General features: G+C 38.8%; 2 protein-coding genes across 2 annotated transcripts; both read right to left on the reverse strand.

The window, feature by feature from the left end:
- On the reverse strand, window positions 1–9,043 carry LOC105873601 (protein HP-25 homolog 2-like). Its single transcript, XM_012768674.2, has 3 exons — window positions 8,907–9,043; window positions 6,831–6,968; window positions 1–3,292 (listed from the first exon to the last, which is right to left on the reverse strand). Exons 1-3 carry the CDS (start codon window positions 8,947–8,949, stop codon window positions 2,820–2,822), a joined length of 654 nt encoding a protein of 217 aa, XP_012624128.1. The 5' UTR covers window positions 8,950–9,043; the 3' UTR covers window positions 1–2,819.
- Window positions 9,044–14,384: 5,341 nt separating this feature from the next.
- LOC105873599 (protein HP-25 homolog 1-like) lies at window positions 14,385–18,146 on the reverse strand. Its single transcript, XM_012768670.3, has 3 exons — window positions 17,989–18,146; window positions 16,223–16,360; window positions 14,385–15,038 (listed from the first exon to the last, which is right to left on the reverse strand). The coding sequence occupies exons 1-3, from the start codon at window positions 18,029–18,031 to the stop codon at window positions 14,581–14,583; spliced, it is 639 nt and encodes a 212-aa protein (XP_012624124.2). The 5' UTR covers window positions 18,032–18,146; the 3' UTR covers window positions 14,385–14,580.
- Window positions 18,147–27,181: the final 9,035 nt, after the last annotated feature.

Raw genomic sequence — 27,181 nt, forward strand, 5'->3', positions numbered from 1 at the left:
TAAGTGAATCTATTTATTGAAAGTGGAATGCCTGGAGCAGAGTAAGTGTTCAATATGTACAGGTTAATTTCCTCTTAGTGTTCCCCATCTCATACCATAAATATGTTTACTAAATAAATGAATGAATGGTTTGAGCAAGTACTGACTAATTTAATACTACAAGCTCTGATGGGAACAAAGTCAACTTCCAGTAACAACAACAAAATAATATATGTAATTTTAGTAGCCTAAATTTTCAATGAGCTGGTGACTGTGCTAAGTACTTCTCTACTTTCATTGTTTGAAAAAATATTGAGCACCTAGAATGTGGTAGACCAACACAGGATTTCAGAGTTATAATCAAAACCAAAGCAAAGGATACAGCTCTTCCTATCACAAAACTTACAGCTTAGCAGACATTAATCTAAGAATTATAAAAATGTAAAAATAAAAGTTATGGGCCGGGCGCGGTGGCTCACGCCTGTAATCCTAGCACTCTGGGAGGCCGAGGCGGGCGGATTGCTCAAGGTCAGGAGTTCAAAACCAGCCTGAGCGAGACCCCGTCTCTATCATAAAAATAGAAAGAAATTAATTGGCCAACTAATATATATATATATAAATCAGCCGGGCATGGTGGCTTGTGCCTGTAGTCCCAGCTACTCGGGAGGCTGAGGCAGGAGGATCGCTTGAGCCCAGGAGTTTGAGGTTGCTGTGAGCTAGGCTGACGCCATGGCACTCACTCTAGCCTAGGCAAGAAAGCGAGACTCTGTCTCAAAAAAAAAAAAAAAAAAAAAGTTATGGGCATTTCTATAAATAGGTAAGAAGATCATGATTTAAGAATGCATAGAAGGAGCTCTTGCCCAGTTATTCCTTTGTTAAAAAGGTATTTCTGATTCTGAATAGGCATAAAACATGTAAGGTATGTAGAGAGAAGTGTTCTAGGCAGAGGCAGAAAAATGAACAACCACAAAGGGCTTATGGCAGTAGGGACCATAGAATATTTAAGAGACTAAAGCTTCAATGTAGCTGGAACCCAGCAATAAGGAAGGGAATGGTATGAGAAGATGGAGAAATGTACAGTAAATCATGTTAATAATTAATTTTTTCCTAAGAAAAAAATGACACTATGAAATAATTTTAATCAGGCATTTACATGATTAAAATTTCTTTAGTACAATGAGCATTGGCTCCTGGGGTGGGAGTAATCTAACCAGAAGAGGCACAGAGTGGAGACTTGGCCCACGAGTTGGCACACATGATAGATGAAGATGATGATATTGCTTGTAGGAATGTAGAAATGTGAATTGATTTTCTAGACATTCAGGGAGCAAAATTCATTGGTTTTGGTGATAGATTGCATTAAGGAGGTGGTATGGAGGGAGATGGATAGCAAAATCAGTGGAGGAGGATGCTGTTCATGGGGAAAGATAACGATGGAAATAAATGAAGTGTTGGAAGAGGATGCAGCCATAAGCTTGGTTCACAATACTTTAAAACATCAACCCTGAGGAAGCCTCTGGATGTATCACTCATTTCTGAATTCCTTTGGTAACACATTACTGAGCTAAGACCATCTTTCACATGTGAGTATGAACTAGATTAGGACTGTCAAGGTTAAGAATTGTTTCTTAGCTCATTGTAGATGTTTGATAGATGGAAGGAGAACAGAGGAAATATAAAGGGGATTAGAAGGTAGGTAAAGTCTTTAAGAAAGAAGAAGTCTAAGGAAGAAAACAAAATCAGGTATATCAGGGTTGCATTTGGCTGCAAGTAACAGAAACCAGGTTGCAGTAGCTTTGTAATATCAGTGATGATTGTTCTCAGATACAGAGGTGAACATTCTAGGGCTGAAGTAGCTGTGCAAGGAAGTTATTAAGAGCTGGTCTGCTTCTATCCTTCTCCCTCAGCCTGCTTAGTGCTACCTGTCCTTGGTTCTCATGTTTGCAAAATGGCTGTTTCCAACCCAGGCTTCTTCCAGAGGGTTGGGGCAGGGATTGAGGAGAATGGCGAAGGACGAGCAAAGCATAAAAATCCAAAAAGATCAGTCAGTCTTCTGAGGATTTGCCTTTTAAGGACTGAACTGGAACCCCCCCCCCATTACCTTTCATTCTCCAAACAGTGTCACATGTCCCCCATGCTCTGCAGAAAGACTAAAGATAGTGTGTCTTATCTGGGTCCACTGACCATTCAAGGTTTGTGCTCTGTTTGAAATAAATTGAAACATGGAGTGGGGCTAATAGATACTGGGGAGGAAACTAGCAGGGTCTGATGAGGATTAAGCAATAGAAATTGTTCCTCCAAAACAGACCCCTTACTCAAACAGTGGTCAAAATATGCACTATACATCAAATGCAAAATATACATTTGGTGGTATGTATTCACAACTTAGTGTGACTTTAAGCAAATTTTCTACACTTCTCGAGGATATTTGCTTTCCTAACAGTGTTATAAGTTGTGAAATTGAAGTGGTATTGGAAGTTATTATCAAGACTTTTTTACTCTGAAGAAAAATTTTAAGATGTAATCAAGAAAAAGAATGACAACGTTCCTAGTTCCTTCAGCTTCAAGTGGTATGGGGCTTCCAATCAGATCTGATTTCCTGGCATACCCTCTCCCTGAAGTTCCTAGGATATAGAAGAATGTAGGAAATTTTATGGGCTTTTAATAAGAAATCATTGATCAATTAATGAATTATTAATCTTTACTGCTTTTAGAGTTACATTCATATTAGTAAATTGGGCTATTCTTAAGGTTATTCATTCAATGATCAGGGAAAATTATGCTGGGGAAAGGAGGCTTGCTGTCAAATTTATGCCCACTTGAGGGATTTAAGTTGTTTGTTAATCATAGTCAATATAATTTCCATAGAGCAAATACCCAAAGAATATAGTTTGAATCAATCCTTTTTCATTCTCTTTTGTGTCTAGCTTGGATTCTAGCCAGACCCTGTCTCCCACCATCAGCTGTAAGATGACAGTTCCGGAAACATGCCTATACATGCCTTTGGCCTCAGCTTCCTTCTCAAGGACTTGGATGCCATTCTTCATGAGCCCTAACTTTAAAGCATGCTGGAACAACTCAATGTCAAAGCCAAAGTGGTATACACCAGGGTTGATGCAGGTGAACACCCCTGAGGTAAGACTGAAGCGGTCCTGATGGTTGTGCAGCACTTCCTTGAAGACAATGGGCTGGGAAGGGGCTGGAAGGGGATCACTCAGCTTCACTGCAAAGGCTGTTTGGGGTAAGGAAGAACACTGCTCAATGTCTCCTGGAGTCCCAGGTGCCCCTGGTGGTCCTGAATAGCCTGGAGGTCCTAAACACCAAGGTAAACAGAAAGAGGAGAGAAGAAATTTGAAGTTCATGTATTCACAATTCACAAATTTATTTCCACTCTAACTCTCCTTACTGACGTTCATTTATCCTTCAAGAACCTTAAGAATCTTAAGCATTATTTTTCCCAAGAAGTCTTTCTCTTCCCTATGCCATCATAATAGCAGAATCCAGTGTTTAATCTGACCATAGCATTTACACACTCAATAGTAATCTGTCCCCTAAGTACCTGTTTTGTTTCCTTAAGTAGAAAAATGAGCAGGTGCCTTTCTTAATTGTATTCCTAAAGTACCACCATACAGCATCCAGCATAGAGTTGGACTCATGATGTATTTTCTGAAGCAATGATTAGCAGTTGCTTAAATTGCTTTTTTAAATTCATTTCATGTTTGCTCATATGATTTTATTATTACAAACATCAATTAAGGACTACTCTTAAGAAATACTAACCTGGGGAGGTCCAGGAATTGTATCGTATCAAAGATAGAAGGATTGTTACAGCAGTTTCCCCTTGCTGGACTGTGTGTTAGAATCAGCTGTAGAGCCTTTGAATAATCCAGTGTCCTGGCTAATAATGCTGTGACCTTCTGAATCAGAACTTTGGAGGGTGAATTCAGAAATCTCCATATTTAAAAAAGGTCCCCAGATGATTTTTGTGCACATCCAGGTTTTAAAATCATACATAAAGAGTCAAATTGGTGAGTAGTTTCCAGTGAGGTTCAGATGACAGAGACTTTCTCAGAGCTGATGGGAGATCTAATATTATATACTCAGTTAATTTTAGTGATACCATTCTGTCCCTGGATTTGCAGGAAATGCACCAGTACTCCAATGTTAATAACAGATAAGCGCACAAATCAATGTGATCCACCACATAAACAGAAGCAAAATAAAGACCATATAATCACCTCAGTGATGCAGAAAACACATTCAATAAAATCTAGCACACTTTCATGATAAAAACTCTCAACAAACTAGGCATGAGAGCATACCTCAAAATTATAAAAGCCATATATGACAAACCCACAGCCAACATCATACTGAATGGGGGAAAAACTGAAAGCATTCTCCGTAACAACTGGAAAACGACAAGGATGCCCACTGTCACCACTTCCATTCAACATAGTACTGGAAGTCCTAGCCAGAGCAATCAGGGAAGAGAGAGAGAAAGGGCATCTAAATGGGAAAAGAGGAAGTCAAACTATCCCTGTTTACCAGTGATATAATTTTATATCTAGAATACCCTAAAGACTCCATCAAAAGACTCCTAGAATTGACAAATACAGCAAAGTCTCAGGTTACAAAATCAATGTACACAAATCAGTAGCATTTCTATATACTAATAACAATCAAATCAAGGACTCAATACCATTTACAATAGCTACAAATAAAATAAAATATCTATGAATATACTTTACCACAGAGATGAAATGTCTCTATAAGCAGAACACAAAACACTGATGGAAGAAATTGTAGATGACACAAAGAGATGGAAAAACATATCATGCTCATGGGTCTGTAGAATCAACATAATTAAAAATGTCCATACTTCCCAAAGTGATTTACAGATTCAATGCAATTTTGGGGAAAATACCAATGCCATCTTTCACAGATCTAGAAAAATAATCCTAAGTGCTTCATTTGGAACCAAAAAAGAGCCAGAATAGTCAAAACAATCTTAAGCAAAAAAGAACAAATCTGGAGGCATCATACTACCTGAACTAAAGTTATACTACAAGGTTATAGTAACCAAAACAGTATGGTACTAGTATAAAAGTAGAGACATAGACCAATGGAACTAAATAGAGAACCCAGAAATAAAACCATATAATTATGACCAACTTATCTTCAACAAAGCAGAAAAAACAAAACAAAACAAAAAAAACATACACTGGGAAAGAATGCCTTATTCAATAAATGGTGCTGGGAAAATTGGATAGTCACATGCAGAAGAATTAAACAGGACCCCTATCTCTTGTTATATACAAAATTTAATTGAGGAAGGATTAAAGACTTAAATGTAAGGCATGAAAGCTTAAAAATTCTATAAAAAAACAGGAAAATTCTTCTAGACACAGGCCTAGGCAAAGAATTTAAGATACCAAAAACAAATACAGCAACAGTAAAATTAAATAAATGGGACTTAATTAAATTCAAAGGCTTGTGAAAAGCAAACAAAATAACCAACAGAATAGACAACTTGCAGAGTGGGAGAAAATATTCACAAACATATACATCCAACAAAGGACTGATATCCAGAATCTACAAAGAACTCAAACAAGCAAGCAAACAAACAAACAAACAAACAAAAAACCCATTAAAAAGTGGGCAAAAGACACAAACACAATTTTTTCAAAAGAAGACAAATGGCCAAAAAACATATGAAAACATGTTCAACATCAATAATCATCAGGGAAATGCAAATTAAAACTACAATAAGATACCACCTTATACCTGTCAGAATGGCCATTATTAAAAAGTCAACAAACAATAGATGCTGGCATGGATGCAGAGAAAAAGGAACATTTATATACTGTTGGTGGGACTGCAAATGAGTGTAACCTCTATGGAACATATAGACATTCATCAAAGAAATAGATGTAAACTTACCATTTGACCCAGCAGTCCCACTACTGGGTATCTACCCAAAGGAAAAGAAGTCATTTTATCAAAAAGACACCTGCTCTCAAATATTTATCACAGCACAATTCACAATTGCAAAGATATGGAATTAACCTAAGTGCCCATCAATTGATGAGTGGATAAAGAAAATGTGGTGTGTGTATATGCGTACACACACACACACAAACACACACCCCATGGAGAACTACTTAACCATAAAAAGGAATGAAATAATGTCATTTGCAGCAAATTGGTTGGAACAGGAGACCATTATTCTAAGTGAAGTATCACTAGAATGGAAAAACAAACACATGTTCTCACTCATAGATGGGAGCTAAACAATGGGTACAAACAGGCACAAAGAGATGTAAAGAACATTAGAAACCAAGAAAGGGGGAGGATGAGAGGGAGTTAGGGCTAAAAACTTATCCATCGGGTACAATGAACACTATCCTGGTGACGAGCCACACTAAAACCCTGACATCAGCGTTATACAATGAATCCATGTACCAAAAACATTTGTAACCCCTTAATATTTTTAAATAAAATAAATAATACAGTATCTTGTACTGATAAAAAGGATAAGCACAGAGCAACTCTGCCACTTTAAAGAGTATCACAACTTAAATGCTATCTCCATTATCACAAAGATTTTAAAGCAGTGATATAAACATCCAATGGTGGTTTCTGCAGGACCCATTCCTGAAGTTCTTCTGGGGTAAAACCTCAGCATGTATTTTACGGTCCTAGGTGCTGAGCTGTCCTTGAGCAACGTTCCTCAAAAAACTCTTGTCTAGGTCATTACTGATTGTCAGCAGCACCTGGATATTTTTACTGGGTTTATGGGCATTTCAATGAAAGAAATGACCAGTACAATTTGAAGAAAAACATTTTCTCACCTGTTGGGCCAGGTACCCCTGCGAAACCTGGGGGCCCTGGTACTCCTGGTAATCCTCGAGAATCACAGGGCTTTGAAGTTTCTGGAGAGTTGACTTCAGCCATGGCTGATACAACAGACAAAGATAACATCCAGACATCTACAGCAGGAGACCAATGGATAAAAACTGACATAAACTGCAAGAGGGTGCTGCTCCTTTTGAAAAATTATGTTCCCAACACTGTCAGAGGGTAGCAAATTTTCACAATCCCAATAAATAAGTATGTGCCTGGTCATTCCCATGCCCTCCCACGCCCTTCCTTCCTCATGGGTACAATCTAGGTCAAGGCCTCCATATTTGTTCTTTTTGCTTAAGGTTGATTTGGCTATTCTGGCTCTTTTTTGGTTCCAAATGAAGCTTAGGGTTATTTTTTCTAGATCTGTGAAAGTTGGCACTGGTATTTCCCCAGAAATGGCATTGAATCTGTAAATCACTTTGGGCACTATGGACATTTTTAATTATGTTGATTCTACAGAAGGGGAAACACACACCCAGCAAGGGACAGCGGTTGGTTGGGCTCCCTCAAGGCCAGCCAAGTACTCGAGGAAGCAAGTATGAAACTCGTAGCTGGACTCCTAGCTGATTTTTTTCTTTCATCCAACAATACTAGAGGGTCTGAGACTGAATGGAAATACACAGGCTCATTAACTCTCCCTCCTCTTAACTGTCCCCAACATGCACATGTGCATGTGCGTGTATGTGCACACACATGCACACACAGAGTGCACACACAAAATGAAACTCAAAATAGGTTTCCACTGAAACCGAGATGGATATCAATCGATTTTGTTCAGCGTTTATAGCATTGAGCTCCTATTTTAGGGGCACTACAACTGTAATACAAAGCTGAACACTGAATGTGTTATAAGCATTTATTGAGAAAGTTGGTTATTCCCCTTGGAGTCCCCTATGTGAAAACTTTTGGCAAACATTTCCCTCTGATCTAAGTACAAGTCCCTCAAGTAATGGATATATCTTTCTTTTATGCAGAATGTTAATTACGTAAATTGCTCTGTTTCCCTCTTTGACTTGAGTGATTTTTCACCACTAAGAATCTCAGATCCAATTTTTCAGGTAAAATTTAAAACCAAGAGGCAGAGCAACTATACTTGAACCTGTCCATCTATTCATGGGTATTTATGTTACTTTGTCTTTTTATTTTTTTTCACTCCTAATTTTTACCTAGTAATATTGCTCTAATTTATTTTATGGTTGCACACTAGCGACCTCAAATACTCCATAGGAAAAGGTGAGAGGGAGGAAGAGACAGTGATGGCAGACAGTAAATATCTATGTGCATGAAAAATGTACAAATATTTTGCTTTTGTCAGACAAAGACTGAGCACTTCAAATTGAAATTAGTATGTACAGCAAATGCCACAGAAGTTAGATTTTAATTCCATATTATAATTAGTTAAATAGTGAAAGAAGTTGGAGAATTTTCAGGGGAAATTTCGAGAATGTGGGGAAAAGACAGAGATAGAAGAGACTGAGGGAATAAGACGGGAGGAAGTGACAGAGGAAGAATCACGGGGACTCCCAGAAGGGCAGAGAGAGGAAATGAGGGGCTGACACAGAGATGAGGGCAGAGAGAGGACAGGAGGCTCTGTCAAGTGTGGATAAATTTGATTACAGGGATCAGAATATTAATATTGGTTTACGTATCAGAGTATTAACGTAAAATACACATTCTATAGTCAAACACACGAAAATTTTGCATTATCTGCCCTTTTGGGTTTTTTATGTCATAATTCCTCTGTACTCATTAGCATACAATGAAATTAATTACATATTGGCAACATAAGGTTTGGCTCACATTTGACTTCCATTTCCACTCCCTTCTATCTGCCATATCTGATTGGAAGGGCTCAAACGGAGTCTATCACTTTGTCCAGCGTTATGGGAAAACTATATCTCAAGATTGTCGGGACAATAAAATGAATTACAAGTAATATAGCAGGAGAAAGCACTTCGGATAGTTCTCTGTATCAACATAGGGGGCCCAATTCTTCACCAGTCGGTATTGATTACACTTACCTACAATTCCCAGGGCGAGACCTCTTTCTCCTGCCCTATGCATCCTGATATAAAGTTGGAAGTTTTGTGAGACTGTGTCTTCAGTTGTTCTGTTCTTCTCTCACCTGCTTGTCTTTCAAAGCTATAGGGAAGATGTTATAATAAATCAATTTTTCTTAATATTTAATTTTTTGCTCCTGTCTGAAGCAAATGACCTCAGTTGGTTTTTAACTAGAGTGAAGTTGTGCCAGTTGATGTTCAAACATAGGCTGTATTTGCTATTTGTCCTTTTTTCCTACTTTGTTGTCTTCTTTTGCAATAATTGAGCAATTTTTGATGATTTAAATTTATCTCTGCTATTGCTTCATTATCTACGCCTTTTTATTATTTTAGAATGCTGTTGTAATGTTTACAGTATACATTTTCAGCTAAACACAGTATAATTACAAAAATATTATACCACATCCCTTAGTGGATAAGAACTTTAAAGCAGTATACTTTCATTTTCCCTCTCCCATTCTTTGTGATATTTTCGTCATATATTTTACTCCCTTGTATCTTTTAAATATCACAATACATTGTTATTTTTGTAGTTTGCAATAAAATTATCTTTTAAAGCAATTAAAGTGATATTGTTCCATAAATTTACTCTTTCTGGTATTCTTAATTCCTTCATGTAAATCTCGGTTTCCTTCTTCACCTTGATTTTTCAAGATTATTTTTACTAGACATACCAATCTGGGTTGGCAGTTATTTTCTTGCATCACTCCAAAGATACAATTCCATTGTTTTTTGGATTCCACAACATTTTTGAGAAATCAACCATGTTTTTCCTATAAAAGTTATGTACTATTTTTCTCTGACTGCTATAAGATTTTCTCTTTGTAAAATTAAAACTGATAAGTATTAAAAGAAGATTATGATGATGTTGCAATAATACAACAAAGGAGGATTTGCACAAGTCACTTTAATCATCCCTTCATACGGAAGGCATTCTGTGAGCATTTTCACTGCTCAACGTGGTTTATGGTAGTATGAAAGGGTGGATAAGTGGGAGGAAAGTGGGTTTTATGCAGAGGTAAGAGAATGTGCAGTGATTCTCTGTTGGTACAAGCATGTTACATCTGAGGACTGAAAGAAAGTTTATCTAGAGCTGTAAATAGTACAAGAAAGGGACTGAGATATAAATGGAGAAGGGGGAGGGGCCAGGCCATGCACAACATGGTAACCCATGCAAAGGAGTTGGTTTTATCCTAAAGAAAATGGGAAACCATTAAAGGGTTTTAAGCATGGAATACCATGATCAGATTTGCATTATAAAAAGCTCACATGGGTTGAAAGGTAGCTTGCCCGTAAAAAGAATCAATTTCAAAAAGTAATTGGGACCAGAAATATGTCAGTTCCTCAGTTTTTTATATGGAGAAGCCACCAAGCACACAGATGGTCTTACAGACTTCATCATGATTACTGAATCACTGTGGACTCTGAGCTGACTTGGTAAGTTATTTAGCCCTCTCTTGTAACACTTACTAAAGACTAGTCTTTATTAACTAAGTATCTTATGTGTGTAGCAACATGGAAAGCCTAATCTTACCCAGTTTTTACAGATAAATATTATCCATTTAACCCAACATAAAAAGGACTAGCTTATTGTAATCCTTAAATAGATGAAGGGAAGGGAAGGAAGGAAGGAAAGGAGGGAGTGAGGGAGGGAGAGAGGAAGAAAGGAAGGAAGAAAAGAAAAAAGAAGGAAAGAAGGAAGGAAGGAAGGGAGGGAAGGAGGGAGGGAGGGAGGAAGGAAGGAAGGAAGGAAGGAAGGAAGGGAGGGAGGGAGGGAGGGAGGGAGGGAGGGAGGAAATTATAGAAGTGAAGAAGACAATGGACATCAGAGAAAACAGCCACAGAGGAAAATATAAAGATGTTAAGGTTGCATTTGCCCATATTTAACATAAACCTTACCTTAGTAGCTTAACAATAAACCTGACTCCAGTAGCTTAATAAAAGAGGGATTTACTTTCTTTCATATAACAAGAAGTGTTCAAAGGCTCTGGCCATTAGAAAGTAGGTAGCCTTGGATTTAACTTTCTGTCATAAACAACTATAACAGATACATAAAAATTACTAAGCGATTCTTTATAAGCGTCAGCTAATGCAGGGCTCTGGCCTTGGCAGAAGGAGAGAAGTGGGCTTACACCCATCCCGGATTTCTGCTCATGAGCATTTCCTAAACAACATTAAGGTGGAGATAGCCACCGTTGGAGAATAGTGATTTCACTGGTGTTAGGAAAAAGAGGTTAAAGTTTGAGACTATCAGGCAGCTGGGATTTGAAGGGCAAGTACTGAATAGTAGGAAGCCACAGAGAGGGAACCCCAACTATCTGCAAATATTCACCTCAGATTCCTAATTCACTTGTAAACTATACAAATACAGCTCAAGAATTGGGTGGCCCACAGAGATCTGTTGCTAGGATAATAAGAAGGAAGAGAAATTTCAGGAGTCACAGAGTGCTGAGTAAATATTCTAGTTGCTTTGGGGAAAATGGAGAGGTCTTAGTCTAGATCACAGAAAAGAGTACATGCTAGAAATAAATACCATACTGTAGATACAAGAAATACTCCATGAAGAAAGGGGAAAATTTAATCGACTCATCCCAACAATGCTTAAAAAAAACCCTCAAAGTAATAAATATGATCCATTAGTAATTTAGCTGTTGTCCAAAGAAATATAAACTCTTTATATATAAACTGTTCAGAAGAAGAAAATATAATCCACATCAACCACAACCTATCGCCTGCAATATTGAGCACATAGTAAAAAGACTAACAGATATCCAAAGAAGCAGAAAAAGGTTTCATCAAGAAATAAAAAGTCAATGAAAGTAGACCAAGAGATGATCCAGGGATTGCAGGCAAGAAATTTCAATGAACTGTGATTAATATAGAAGAAAAAATTGGAAAACTGATTGACAGAATTGATGTAAAGGAAATATTTGAATGAAAAATGATAAAGTAAAGATCAAATAGATAATCTAGAATCGTAGAATATAAGCCTCTTGGGATATACCAAAATAAACATAGAAAACAAATGGACTTACAGTCAGGTCAATGGAAAACAACTAAAGTGAAGCATGGATTTAAAAAAAGAGATCCATGTAACCAAAAATAGTTGTACCCTATAATACTTTGAAGTAGAAAGAAAAAAGGATATCTGTTGAAAAAACACACTCGTGATAGAAGAAAAATAATATAGATTGTGAAAGAGAAAAAAATAGCAAAATAAAAAAAAGCAAAATAGAAAACAAGCTCTATGTGGGACATGATCTAAAGTGCTAACATACTAGATTGAAGTTGCAGAGTTAGAGAGGAGAACATTACGTGGAGTGATGGTGGGCAAGAGTGTCTCAAATCTGATTAAATATATCAACTGGGAGGACTGGTTTGGAAGCTCAGTGACCCTGAATCAGGGTTGAAATACTGGAAGCTATGGCCAGGAGTATGATAGGACAACCACTAAAAAACAAAAATAAAGTAAAAATCTTAAAACTGCTGAGAGAAAAACACCACATTGTATTCAGGGTAAGAATGATACAAATAACATCTACATTCTCAACAGACAATATAAAAGCCAGGCGGCAATAAAGTGAAAAATTGAAAGTGTTAAAATAAAAGCAAACCTACCAATTTGACAACCAGTAAATTTTCAAATTTTATACTCAGTAAAATTCTTTTTAAATTTTTTTTTTAATTTCAGCAAATTACGGGGGTGCAAATGTTTAGGCTACATATATTGCTTTTGCCCCACCCAAGTCAGAGCTTCAAGTGTGTCCATCCCCCAGACGGTGCACACAGCACCCATTAGGTGTGAATATACCCATCCCCTCCCAAACCCATGTATTGATGGGCACTTGGGTTGTTTCCACATCTTTGCAATTGTGAATTGTGCTGCTATAAACATTCTAGTGCAGATGTCTTTTTTATAGAATGTCTTTTGTTCTTTTGGGTAGATGCCCAGTAATGGGATTGCTGGATCAAATGATATGAACTAATCCTTTTTAAAAATGTTTTTTTCTTTTTTATGTCTACCCAAGGTAGTACTTCATCAAATTCCTTGTGGGAATTTTTTCCCACAAAGCTCCTTTTCTCAGGAGCCCACTCCCACAGTAATTCATAGTAGCCCACAATGACCCATCAACAGAAGAGTGGATAAACAAATGGTTTACATTCACACGATGAAATGCTATTCGTGTCCATACGATGAAATGCCACACTACTTTTACAATAGTGTGGGTGAATTTCACATACATTATGAAGATGGGGGGCTGGGGAACTACACATGAAAGATTTTATATTTTATGATATCATTCATGTAAAGTTCAAGAGTAGGCAAAGATAATTGATGGTGCTGAAAGCCTAAATAATAGATTAAATGCCACAGATGTGGTTGTAGACTGAAAGGGCACAGAGAAACTTCTGGAGTGCTAGAAATGTTCCATTATTGATCTGCATGGTGGGTCCATGACTGCATGCTTATGTAAAAATGAATCAAGATGCGCACTTTAGATTGTGCATTTTAATGTGTTTAATTTATACTTCAATAGTTAACAAAAACTGCCAAGATTTTTAGAAAACCATCTAGTCATAAGTATGATAGTATAAGGTTGGCAAGATGCTCGTGGCAGTCTGCAAGGACCTTGGCCACTTCTTCTCTCCTGCTCCATCATGGAATATGTGGCGTTGGTTGATGCCTGCAAGATGGTTGTTGCAGCTTCCAGAAGTGCATCTGCATTCTCCGAAGGAAGAAATAGAGATAGCAAAAGGCAGAGGCCAAAGGCCAAAGACACAAGCCAGTTGAGTCTTTCCCTTTTGAATATGTGTCCCTGAAGACACTACTGACTTACACGACACCAGATCCAGTGGTTTTTCTTATGCCATCGAGAATGTAATAGAGGCCAGTCTAACCTTACCTGGGCTCACTGAGCCAACTCAAACAAATTAGCTAGAATAGAAATTAACTGGAACAGAAATTAGGTAGAAGAAAGTGAGAATGGATATTGTATAAGTAACTAGTAAGTAGTCTGAAGTAAATTAAGACTCTAAAAACTTTGAAGCCGTAGACATTCCCTCACTTCTGTCTTTGGCCCTCTGCCCCCACCCCCACCCAATTACACTTTGGGGAAATCAACTGATGGGAAGCATTTTCATTTGTTTCTTTTAAGCAAATTACTCTCTCTCCCAGGGATATTTACTTTTATATCCTTATACTTAATTCCTAATGCAGGTTTGGGGAGGCGGCTGTTGAGCAAGGTTTTTGTCCCTTGGAGAGGAAAAAGAAAAGGCTTCATAAAGGAACTAAATGGGAGTTTGCAAAGTGTATTCAACAGCAGACTGGCTGGGTAGCTTCCTATCTCACTTTGGTTTTTTTGTTTGTTTTCTTCTCCCACAATTTTGCCACCCAGGATCTTGAATTTTGAGAATGACAGATAAGAAATTGTTGACAAATTAACGAGCAGTCCGTCTTTATTGGTTTCAGTAATTGCTAATACACTTATTTTGTTCAACTTAGCCATTGCCTATTTTGTGAGCTGTTCATGATTTAGTGGTACAAGGGGAAACATTTGGGCTGAGGGGAGTAGAAAACTTCTCTTCTTAAATTCCGTGGTGCTTAAGGAAAAGACGCATACTGTGAGCTACAGCCTCAATTTCTGTTGAGCAAATACCCATAGAACACAGTTGGTGTAGTTCCACTTTCAGACTCCGCTTCGTCCAGCTTAGACTCTAGCCAGACCCTATCCCCTTTCTCCAGCTGCAAGACGGAACCTCCTGAAATGTACTCGTGGGTGTCCCGGGCCTCTCCTTGCTTGTCCCTGACCTGGATGCCATTCTTCATGAGACCCACCTTTATGACATTATGAAACAGTGCAATGTCAAAGCCAAAGTAGTATACGCCAGGCACAGCGCAGGTGAACACTCCTGTGGCCAGGTCAAAGTGGCCCTGATGGTTGTACAAGGCCTCCTGGAAGACAAGGCGCTTGGAGGGGCCTGGGAAAGGCCCAGTCTTCTTTACAGAAAAGGCAGACTGTGGTAGGGGTGGGCACTTCTCAACAACTCCAGGTAACCCAGGTGGTCCCACTGGGCCTGGGATACCTCGGGGTCCTAGAGTACAAAACAAACAGGAAATAGAATTGCTTCATTTACGAGTTTTTCTGTATTTCATAGCGTATGGATTTCTCCCTCCTTCCTCTTCCAATTACTTTCCCTTCCCCTGTGAGGGCCTAGGTGAAGCATCACTGCCTACCAGAAGCCTCTCCTTTCTACCTCAGGCTTGGAAAAGTTTCATCGCCTTGCCATGGAATACCACACCTGGTATTTACTGCTGCCATAGATATAAGGCATTACCATGAAGAAGTGTAATCTCTCCCTTGTCTACACGGGGAGCCAAGGTCTTAACTCACTTTGGTTTCTAAGTGTCATTCTCAGTGTTGGTTTTAAAATTAGCATTCAATATATATTCAGTGAACGAATAATTAAATGAATCAATATATGGACTAATCTTCAGTCAGGCACCTCCTTGTCTTTTCTTTGCTATAAAGCCGAGAGATCACTACTGAGAAGAGGGTACCCAGATGAATCCAGGGGTCATCTTATGCTAGAAGGTGATAGGAGTTGTAAGCCGTGGTGTCCAAATGTGCCCGTTTATTATAACCATTTGTGGAGCCCACCTCCACCCTGCCTCCCAGTTTTTCAGGGCCAGGCTATGCTGTGGCCCTTTAGAATCTCAGTCTCTGGGGATGGAGATTAGGAAACGACATGTTTAGCCAGTCCATGGCTAATTCTGATACTAGGCCAGATTTGAAAGTCATTGCCTTAGAGGTTCAGTAGAAGTTCAGAGTTGATGGGATTCCCACCCCAGCTCAACTCCCCACATCTTTCACCATAAAGACAAGAAAACCAGAGGCCAACGTATCTGCTGACCCCACGTGCCTGAAGTGTCACTGTGTGAACCTGCACCTACACCTGTACTGCGTGACATTCGTGTGCATGCTCTACCCTGATGTGGAGCTGCAGGTGTAAGTCTCAACTTGGACTACACATCAAATGTGTCTAGAGAGCTCGATTGACACAGAGATTTATTAGGATTTAGGAGCTGCATTAGTAGATTGATCTTATGATTAGTCAGGGTTGAGAAAAAGAGGCCAGGATCATTTGTCACCAAGAAATGACTGACTTCAGTGATCCATAGTCTCATCAGGTCACCTGGAAGATTTCACTGAGTCTATGAGCATTTTAATCAATGAGAAATTATGAAAAGCTTATAGAGCAAATGTGGTTTTTTTCACCTGGTAGACCAGGTCGCCCTGGAAGACCCATGAGCCCTGGGGGTCCTGGGGGTCCTCGAGATGCACATGGCTTAGGTCCTTCTGAAGACTTGACATCAGCCACAAGTAGTGGGACAAGTAAGGCCAAACTCCAGAAACCTGAAGGAGAAGAAAATGGACATATCAAATAGGTGGGATATGGATTGATTACTCTTGAAGGGATTGTACTACCAACTTTGTCAAGTAGCAGCATATTTTTACAATTCCAAGAAATCAACATTATTTTGGTCTTTAGGTCCATCGAATGCCACAGGTATTAATGCTATGACTCATCCAGAGAAGGTTACCGGCACTTTGAAGTGAGATGTTTCTATATGGGGTCCAACAAGATCCAAGAAAATCAGCTAATCCATCCAACTTGAAAACAATACTGCTTTCTCAAACTCATGCCAACTGTAGAGGTTGTTTTATGTGGACTCAGAGCCTCCTGCCATCTGTTTATCAGTTATCTTTAAATAATTAGTTTGAGTAATTTTGTTCCTATGATGATTAACACCTGCTTTGTCCATGTCTTAGTCTGGATGTGTGAGGAATACATACAGAATATATTCTACATGTATGAACTTCATGTACGATGAATAGTTATTTGATCTTTCATGGTGAATGAATCAATAAATATCAAACACTGAATTAGCCAGCTATTCTTTTCCACCCTTGGGATTTTTGTTTAGTACATTTGACTTCATTTGACTCTGATGTCAAGCCAGGAAGACCAATATATTTGCATCATACTTGCTTCTATGAATGCACTTGTAATATTGAACCATTTGCAGGACTATCAGATCCTTGAGGGCAGGATAATGCCTCAAATGGTAAATTTCCATTTGCCCTCAATAGTCAACCTTTATAGATTACGAATATATGCAACAACTATAGAAATTTGTCTCAGGAAACACAATCAACTTCAGCATGATCAGTTACACTCTTGGAAGTAGAGTGTTCTAAATGTTACCAGTAACCATAACTTTTAGAAACTGCCTTCACATTCAAACAAGTCACAATCAACTTTTTGGGGCATGAAATCTAGCCTTAATTTCTGATTCAAGTGATATCTTTCATAGCTGAAGGGAAGTTATGAAAGGAAAGTTGAAAGGTAATAGACAGGGATATCAAGAAGGACATAGGAAGAGAGAGAGAGAGAGAGAGAGAGAGAGAGCGAGCGCATGCAAATAGAAAACAGAATCAAAGAGAATAAACAGTAAATGCAGGGATAGTTAGTGGAGCATGGTGGGGATTAAATCAATACAAAGTAAAGCAGAAGCAGAGACAGACACCAAGAAGCATTAAGACACTAAGATAAACTTAACACGTACAGCAATGTAGTATGTTACTGGTTCACTTTGACTATGACAATCTAAGTTTTGAATTTTAATATATAATTGAAATAAAATATAATGGATTTTATGACTCACACTTTTGTTTATGTCATAATGACCTTGATTTAATTTGAATTATTTGCATTTAATTCTATATGGAAGGCAAGAGTTTTGGCCCCTAGTTTGGCCTCTACTCCTTCTAACTCCTCCTATTTGCAATAACCAATTGACAAAGTTGAACAGGTATTTTTCTTTTTTGCCATTCTTATGAGTAATTGCCTTCTAGGGTTGTTCTAACAAAAAATAAGAAAGAAAGAAATCACATGTAGGGAGAACAAAGTGCTTTGGAAAGTTCTCTGTGCTAATGCAATGGAATAATTTTATTTGATAGATATTAATAAGAAAACTTACCTGCAGTGCTCATTGAGAGAGCTCTTCGTCTTTCCCTAGGCATCGAAGCTCCTTCAATGACCACCTTCTCACCTGTCCTACTCCTGACTTATCTGCTTGATTTTTGAAGCATTGTGATAGATGGTTTAATACATTGATGTCTCTTCATATGTGATTTTCTGGTCTCTTGAGGCTGAAGTCAGGGTTACTTTTTAACCAGAGTAGTTAAATATTCAAGCATGTTAAGGAAAGTTGACATGTTGACATTTCACCCACCTCTGGCAGCCACCTCTTACCGTCATGGCCATGCCTGGGCTTCTTAAGCCTCTGAACTTTGTTTTGGCTGTCTCCTCTCTCCTGGTCATTTCATCAGCATCGCCCTGTGGACCCTATTCCAGGACAACAGAAATATGAGCAATGAAATATACTTCATTCCACATACCAATTCCATTGAATCGGATACCTCTACTCTAAATGCATCATTTTATAGGCTGGAAAAATGAGGCTCAGGGAGAGAAAGTGACTTAGTTGAGCAAATCAGGATTAAATGTAGGTCAATAAAGGTTTTCCTCCTACTTTAGAGCCCAGGAATTTTTCTCCTGTGCCTCTCCCTTACTGATATGTTCTGACAACTTGCTGCTTTACTATAACAATCCCTCTTCTGACATGCTTTTATGTGCCAGCCAGGCGCTCCAAGCTTGCCAAGGTGAACCTAAGTTAATTAAACTTGAATTAACTGAGGGTGAGACTTCGAAAATGGCTGAGTGAAGAGCTTGGCAATAAAAAGCAACAATAAAACTGGACAAAACAGCCCAAAACAAACATTTAAAACTTTGGAAAATGACCAAAGCATATAAAAAACTGAGTATTTATTCCATGGTATTCACTGAATCTCAGTAAGGATGGTGGAAATCTGTGGTTTACTCCTATGGGGTTACTCTCGTTCTGTTCTGCCGTACAGAAGTGCTGCCAGAGTGGGGCATGCTGGGAGGACTGGCTGCAAAGGGAACTGACTTTATTTTGAGCACTAAGGGGAAAGTCCATGATCAGGGGCACTGCCAAAAACAGTAGTGTTTAAGTTGCCAATGATCAGGGAAGGTCAATATCATGGCAAGTCTGAGATCTTAACGCTAGCTGGGGCAAGCAATAGACCCACCAGAAATTTAGCAGGGAGATGGGGGATGGGACACCCAATAGGGATTTGATAAGATCCTAGTTATCCATGGTGGTCTGGAAGGCTGTGCACATGCACAGGCTTCTGCCAGGCTCAGGAAAGACGAGAAAGGGCTGTACAAAGCCTATTGTCCCTGGCTGAATAGGCAGGCCTGCAAACATGGAAAGTCAGGCAAAGACAGCACAGCCAAGGAAATAATCAGCAAAGGGAAGAGACAACCTACAGTATGCAAAAAAATATTTTCAAACTATCCATCTGACAAGGAATTAATAACTAGAATATACAAGGAGTTCCAAAAACTCAATAGGAAAAAAAATCAAGAAATCCAATTAAAAATGGACAAAGAATCTGAATAGACATTTCTCCAAAGAAGACATACAGTTGGCCAACTGGTATATGAAGAAATGCTCAATATCATTAGTCATCAGAGAAATGCAAATCAAAACTGCAATGAGATATTTTCTCATCCCAGTTATCAAAAAGACAGGCAATAGCAAATGCTATTGAGGTTGTGGGAAAAGGAGAACCCTCATACACTGTTGGTGGGAATGTAAATTAGTGGAAACATAATGGAAGTTCCTCTAAAAAATAAAAATAGAACTACCATATTACCCAGAAATCCCACTGCTGGATATGTGTGTGTGTGTGTGTGTGTGTGTGTGTATACACATATATATATAAAATATATATATACATATATATTCATATATATATGTAGAAGGGGAATTCAGTATATTGAAAATATATCTGCATTCCCATGTTTATTGCAGCATTATTCATAATAGCCAAGATTTGGAATCAACCTAAGTGTGCATCAACAGGTGAATGGATGAAGAAATTGTGGTACATATGCACAATGGAATTTATATAGCTACAAAAAAGAATGAAACCCTGCCATTTGCAGCAACATGAAAGGAACTGGAGAACAGAATGTTAAGTGAAATAAACCAAGCACAGAAAGATAAATCTCGCATGTTCTCACTCATATACGGGAGCTAAATATTAAAAACAATTGATCTCATGGTGACAGAGAGTAGAATGAGGGTTACTTGAGGCTGGGAAGGGTAGCAGGGTGGAGGGGGATAAAGTGGGAATGCCTAAGAGGTACAACAATATAGTTAGATAGTTTAATAAAATGAACAATATTTGGTAGCACAACAAACTGAGTATAATCAGCAATAAGTTAGGGTATACTTTAAAATAAAAGTAAAATATTGGGATTAAAGTGTTCCTAACACAAAGAAAATGATATATGCCTCAAATGATGGATACCCCATTACCCTGATTTGATTAATTCACATTGTATGCCTGTATCAAAATATCACATGTACCCTATAAAGTTATACAACTATTATGTACACATAATAATTAAAAATAAAAAAGAAGAAAGAATTAGCAAACTTAAAGAAAGATGATAAAAATATGATCCTAAGAATATCTGTAACCATAGAAAGACAAGAAATATTTAAAGGGAAATGAAGGAAGAAAATGAATAGAACCTTAGAGAAATATGGGACATCATTAAGTGAACCAACACACATGTAATGGAATTATTAATAAGAGAAGGATGAGAGAAAGAGTAAGGAATAGAAAAAATATAAAAGAAACAACGGCTGAAAAGTTCCCAATTTGATGAAACTTCCCATTTGATGAAAAACATCAATTTCAAACATTTGAGAACTTCAACAAACTCCAAGGAGAATAAATGCAAAAAAAGTCACTCTGAGACACAAAAAGGAATGATACATATTTCACTGGTACTTGCTACAATATGAATGAGCCTTGAAAGTAGTATGCTATGTGAAAAAAAGCCCATGTATTGTATGATTCTATTCATATGAAATGTCCAAAGTATACAAACACATAGAGGCATAAAGTAGATTAGCTGAGAGAATTGGGTGAAATGGGGAGTGACTGCTAAATATGGGATTTCTTATGGAGGTGATGCACTTGTTTGAAAATTTTATTGTGGTGGTGTTTGCACAGTTCTGTGACTATAATATTATATGGGAGAATCATAGACTATGTGAAGGATCCCTCGATGAAGTTGTTACATAAAGAAAAGAAAAAAATCGTGGAAGAATGGAATATGAATGTAAGGACTGAAACATCACAATCACTCCCAGTTTTTCTGTCTCTGTGTCCTGACAGAATGATTCATTGGTTAAATCAGTGCTGCTCAACATGTGGTCCACAGGTCAGCTGTCAATCCATGAACTATTCACCATCTCAGAAGAAATACAGAATCTGTAGTGCCCTGTGAATATGCACCCTATTGACTTCAGCTGAGTGCTTGTTTGTTTGTTACAAACTAAGACTTTCCACGAAGGAAGCAGTGGGTTCATTGGCATTCTGGTACAATTTCCTCATCCTGTGGTACGAGTAACCAAGCATGAGGAGCATTTCAAGTAGTATGGGTTTAAATAGTGCCATGGTTACAGAATTAAAATATTCAATAGGCCACACATCTGTAAAAACTTGCTTTAATGCCAGAGCAGTTCTAGATACTGTTTATCCCATGATAATATTGCATAGTACCTCCAGTAGCATAAGTAGATGAGATTTTCTGGCTGTTCCCCAAGCTCTTATATCCCATATAGACAGTTGTCAGTGGATTCAGCTGTTGAAAACTCAAACAAGGAAGGTTTCCTTAATCCTAATAGTAACAAAAATGATTCAGTATCTGCAACCCAGATCAACTTCCCAAGGGGCAAATGATATAACCTGGAAATATGGAGATGTTAACGCCCATATTTATCTGTTCCTTGTGGCTGCTGCAGCCAATTAGCACAAACAAGGTAGCTTAAAATAACACAAATTTATTCTCTTACAGTTCTGGAGGTCAGAAGTCCAAAATCAGTTCCAATGGGCTAAAAGTCAGGTGTCAGCAGGGCTGGTTCTTTCTAGAATCTCTGAGGGGGCATCCATTTTCCTACCTTTGTCACCTTCTGGTGACTGCCTGTATTCTTGGGCTTGGGATCTCTTCCTCCACCTTCAAAGCACATCATTCCAATCTCTGCTTCCATCTTCATGTTTCTTTTTCCTCTCTGCAGTCAAATCTCCCACTGCCTCCCTCTTCTAAGGATGTTCATAATGAATTACATTTAGAGCCCAACCACACAATTCAGGATAATCCCCCTTTCTTAAAATCCTTAACTTAATCACATATGCAAAGTCCTTTTGTCCATGTAAGGTAACATTCTCAGCTTCCAGTGATTAGGGTGTGGATGTCTTTGGGGGCCATTACTCAATCTACTATATTTCACATAAGGATCTTTGCCAGTGGAAGGGAGGAGAGAGGAGGAAGCCAGGAAGATGTATTTCTTCTCCTAGTTCTTTTCAATGGCTGATTTTGAGATGCAATCGTTTCAAGGCCTGCTGGTGATCCTGTGAAATCTAACAGTACACCGTGATCATTATAAAGCTACGATCACTATAAAGCTATGGTAATGAACCACCTCTTATTAGCTCTTCTTTCTTCCCTGCCTCACTTCCAATTTCACACACTGTTGGCACCCCTAAGATTGCACCTGCCAATAATTATTAGTACACAAGCTTTTCCCTAGCCTGAGTTTTCTGGGAAATCCAGCCTAGACATTGCTACTCCAAAGAGCATTTGTATGTGATTCCCAGGCAGAGAGTTCTTCCATCTTCTCCAGGGAAATTAACATGAGAATGGAAGCTCTTCCGATAGATACTTACTTGGATGCCCTATCTTGTCCCGCTTGTTCGGTTTTCAAAGTTTTGAGTCGTATAGCATAATTAACCAATTTTTTTAATTTGCTATTTGAATGTCTCCCAAGGTGATATACAGGAGTTAAAAAGCTTTGCTTCTGAACTGGGGCACATGTCTACATATCCAATTCTGCTAATCAGTGGCCACTTAGACTGGGGACCAGGGATGTTTGATGATCCTCGGATGCAGATCTAGCTCGGGTGGTCTCAGGACCATAGTATGCAAGAAATGGAAGACACCTCCATTTCTCTACTCCATCCCAATAGTATGGTACTGTACTCCCATGTACTCCAATGGTACTGTACTCCATCCCAATAGCTTCACAGATGAAGAGGCTGAAACCTGAGAAGGAAGGGAGTTCCCTAGACCTAGACAGCAATTTTTAGAACAATTTATCTTCTTAAAAAATAATTAATTAATCATCTTAATTGACAAGTAAAAATTGTATATATTTATGACTATATAATAATATATGTTATGAATATATGATATATATTTATAGAGCCATTTATAAATATAAAAATTATAGACATGTGATGTTTTGAAATAGCTATACATTGTGGAAGGGCTAAATTGAGGTAATTAATGTATGCATTTCTTCACACACTTATCTTATTTTGTGGTAAGAACATTTAATAAAATCTACTCTCCACAATTTTCAAGTGTACAAAACACCATTAGTAGCTACAGCCACCATGCTGTATAATAGATATCTTGAATTGATTGCTGTTTTCTGACTGAAATTTGATATTCTTGGACCAATGTCTTCCCTAACCATGCCCCTGCCCCATCCCAAGTCCCTGGTAACCACCATTCTACTCTCCATTTCTATGAGTTTGAGTTCTTTATTAATAGATTCCAAATATAAGTGAGATCATGTAGTATTTGTCTTTCTGTTCCTGGCTTATTTCGTTCAACATAATTTCCTCCAGGTTGGTCCATGTTGTGTGAAATGGCAGAATTTCCTTCTTTTTTAAGGTTGAATAGTATTCCATTGTGTATAGATACCACATTTTTTAATCCATTCATTCACTGATGGACATGTAGGTTGATTCCATACTCTTTTTCTTTAGTGTGAGATATTCCTGTTTATTTATTTTTATTTCAAAATATTAAGGGGATACAGATGTTTTTGATACATGGTTTGAGTCAGGGCTATAAATGTGCCCATCACCTGAATAGTGTTCACTGTACTCCTTAGGTGGGTTTTTGTCCCTCCCCTCCTCCCCACTCCCCCCTGCTTGATTCCAATGACTTTTGCTACCCTCTGTGCTCTTCTGTGTCTATTGGTTAGTTCCAATTTATTAGAGAGTACATGTAATGCTTGTTTTTCCATTCTTGAGATACCTCACTTAGAATAACGGTCTCCAGTTCCATCCAGGTTGTTACGAAAGGTATTAGTTCACCATCTAGCTCAGGCTTCCAGCTGGATGTGGCTGTGCACGAGAACCCAAGGTGAGTCAATGAGCTAGAAAGTGATGCGCTCCACTTCCAGGTATTGCACAAAATCTTCCACATGTGGAGCTCCACGTTTCTTCTCCTTCTGCTGGCTTGATGCATGCAAGTTCAGAAAGCTTGAAAGCCACATGTTGAAGATTGACAGCATCAAAACATGGAAACAGCGTGAAATTTTAAATTATTGCTTGGAAGAGATTCACCCTCTAATCAGGAATACTCGTGTTGGACTTAAATGAGCCAGAAGTAAATTTTCATTGTGTTAAGCAGCAGCCACTGGGGCCTTATCTGTTATAGCAGCTTTTGTTCCCTTAACTAATACCATATATTGTCCAGGAGTTCTGTTTTTATCAGAAGTATTGGTGCCAGGCTAATCCATGCTTATTAGGTGAGGTTATGTGTTTCACTACTTAGGTGTTTTATTCTGTCTCCCATCAGTTAACCTCCAGCCTACCTGAGCCTAGAGTATGAATCTCAGAAAGGAGAATGCATGCAACAGTGATTTTAACAACTTTTTGGTTCCAGAGGCCTTTGATAATCTGATGAAAGGTAAAGATCCTTCCCAAGAAAAATGCACCTAAATATCTACACACTAATTTTTTTTACAAATGTAAAAAAAAGGTTTGAGGAATTCAGATCCTTACCATAGATATACCTAAAACCCACAGGAGCTATCCAGGTAACTCCTGGTTTGGAGGAGTGAGTTAGGAATGGCTTACAAGCACATGGTGGGTCTCTCAAGGATGCAGAGATGGGAGGAGGATGGGTGGAAGGAACATTCCTGGGCAGGCTTCTCTGAGATGCACACATTGGAACTGCACTTCAGGGCATGGGACCAGAAAGAAAGCATGGTCTTGTTTTCCACGAGTGCTCGTCACATGTGCCAGTTTCCTGACTTCCATGTGATTTTTCCATCCACAGCCCCAACATGTCCTCAGTACATCAAGCGGTGTAACATGTCCTCATTCCTTTCCAGGCTACACGACCGCATGGGGCTCATCCCTATTTGGAAAAGGCTCAGATATCAGAGGTTCCATCAAAAAAACCAGAGTAGATGGTAACTTCTGCTTGGCTTGGCTCCTCAGTGTGGACATCTGCTTCTAGCCACACCTTCTCCCCTGTGCTCAGCGGCAGGGCCAGGGCAGAGAAGATCATCTTATGCTCCTTTGGGGAGACCTGGTGCTTCTCTGAGACTTGCATATGGTTCCTCATTAGTCAAACATTCACTTTGCTTAGTAAAGACCAACATCAAAGTTGAAATAGTAATTCCCGGGCACCCTGCTGGTGAAGACTCCATGGCCTCCTGTAAGTCCCTCTGGGCATTGTACAGGACCTCTGTGAAGATGATGGGCTTGGAAGCAGGAGGAAGTTTTCTACTGAGCTTCACAGTGAAGGCTGACCTTTCTATTTTGGGGCAGGGGCATTTGACTGTTTCACCTTTTTCTCCTTTTCATCCTAGTAAACCTGGGGTACCAGAATGCCCTAGGAAAAAGGAGAAACAACCAATGACAAGCTGACATCTTAGTGGGCACATTTAACCACCTAGAACTCATTTCATTTCATGGCTTTGGAATTTCATGGCTTTGAGATGTATAAGTCTCCAGTTTGTTTTTTCTGGAGCCTAATATTTGGGGCTTTCACATCAGCTTCAGTTTTCTCCTCCCCTAACAGAGCCCTCAAAGCCACCTACCTTGGAAGGTAACACTAGCTCTTTTTTCCCACCCCACCCTGGTCCCTATACCTACCTTTCCCTGGGTCACATGTCCTAAGCTCCACTCTGCTTGACCTGGATCCTGACTCTTTCTGTACCCAAATGGTCATGGACCTGCCTGGCTCCTCCTCTGGATCTTGAGGCTTTGCAATGTTTTCCCACATTCCCAGGATTTATTCTAAATCCCCCACTCCTGCTCAGGTGTTTTTTTGTTTTACTGCAAACATCTCAAGTAATATGTCAATTTAACACCATCACCCTGTTTTGAATTAATTGTAAGAAAATGCTGCTTTGTTGGCATAGTGCCATTCTTAAGTGCATGAGCTTTCAGTTTATAAATAGAGACGATATAAGTCACATCTCACATTCCAGCTGTGTCACCCTGGTCTGATTATGTAAACTTTCTAAGTGCCTGGTTTTTTTTGACTGACTACACAATGTAGGAAATAATATCTTCTCATAGGACTATTATGAGACTTCAACAAGACAGTAAGGAGAAAATCCAGGAAAAGTACTTACCACAGTGTCTGAAAAACAGCAATTCTAAGTGAATATAAACTATTATTTTACCTGCATTGGCTTCTCACTTTTAGATTAGGCTCTATGCTCATGGTGAAAGTTTATAAAAATGTAACAGTAAAGCCATAGAATGTTGTTTATTTATCCCTGACTTGGATGCATCTAAATTTTATTTAGTGATATTGGTTTTCCTGAAGAGTCGGAATCCAAAGGTGTCAGTCTTTTATTGTGGGATAAGTGAGACTAGAATTCACCACAGCCTGTTGAACAAGATAGGACAACACTTGGATATCCAGTGACTATAATATTAGAACCAAGGGAGGCTTTGCAAAACGTGGGGACTTCTCTGTAACTCTTGTCTGACCCAGCCTCACTCAACCACAGGCAGAGAAGCATAAAGCCCCATTCAGTTTGGGGCCAAACTTGAAAGAAACAGGACCCCTGCAGGCCTATTCCCCCAGTGGGAGGAGTCTAGGGTGAAACTTTCTGCTATACCCCTGTGCACACTGCATGATCGAGGATGAAGAATTTCCCTTTCCCAGGGCGGTGTGGAAGTGATAGGATGAGAATCAGAGAAGGAATAAAAGAAGCAAATGGTTTTCTGCTTTAGGAGACTGGA

The sequence above is a fragment of the Microcebus murinus genome, chromosome 10 (genome assembly GCF_040939455.1).
Source record: "Microcebus murinus isolate Inina chromosome 10, M.murinus_Inina_mat1.0, whole genome shotgun sequence".
NCBI lineage: Eukaryota > Metazoa > Chordata > Mammalia > Primates > Cheirogaleidae > Microcebus > Microcebus murinus.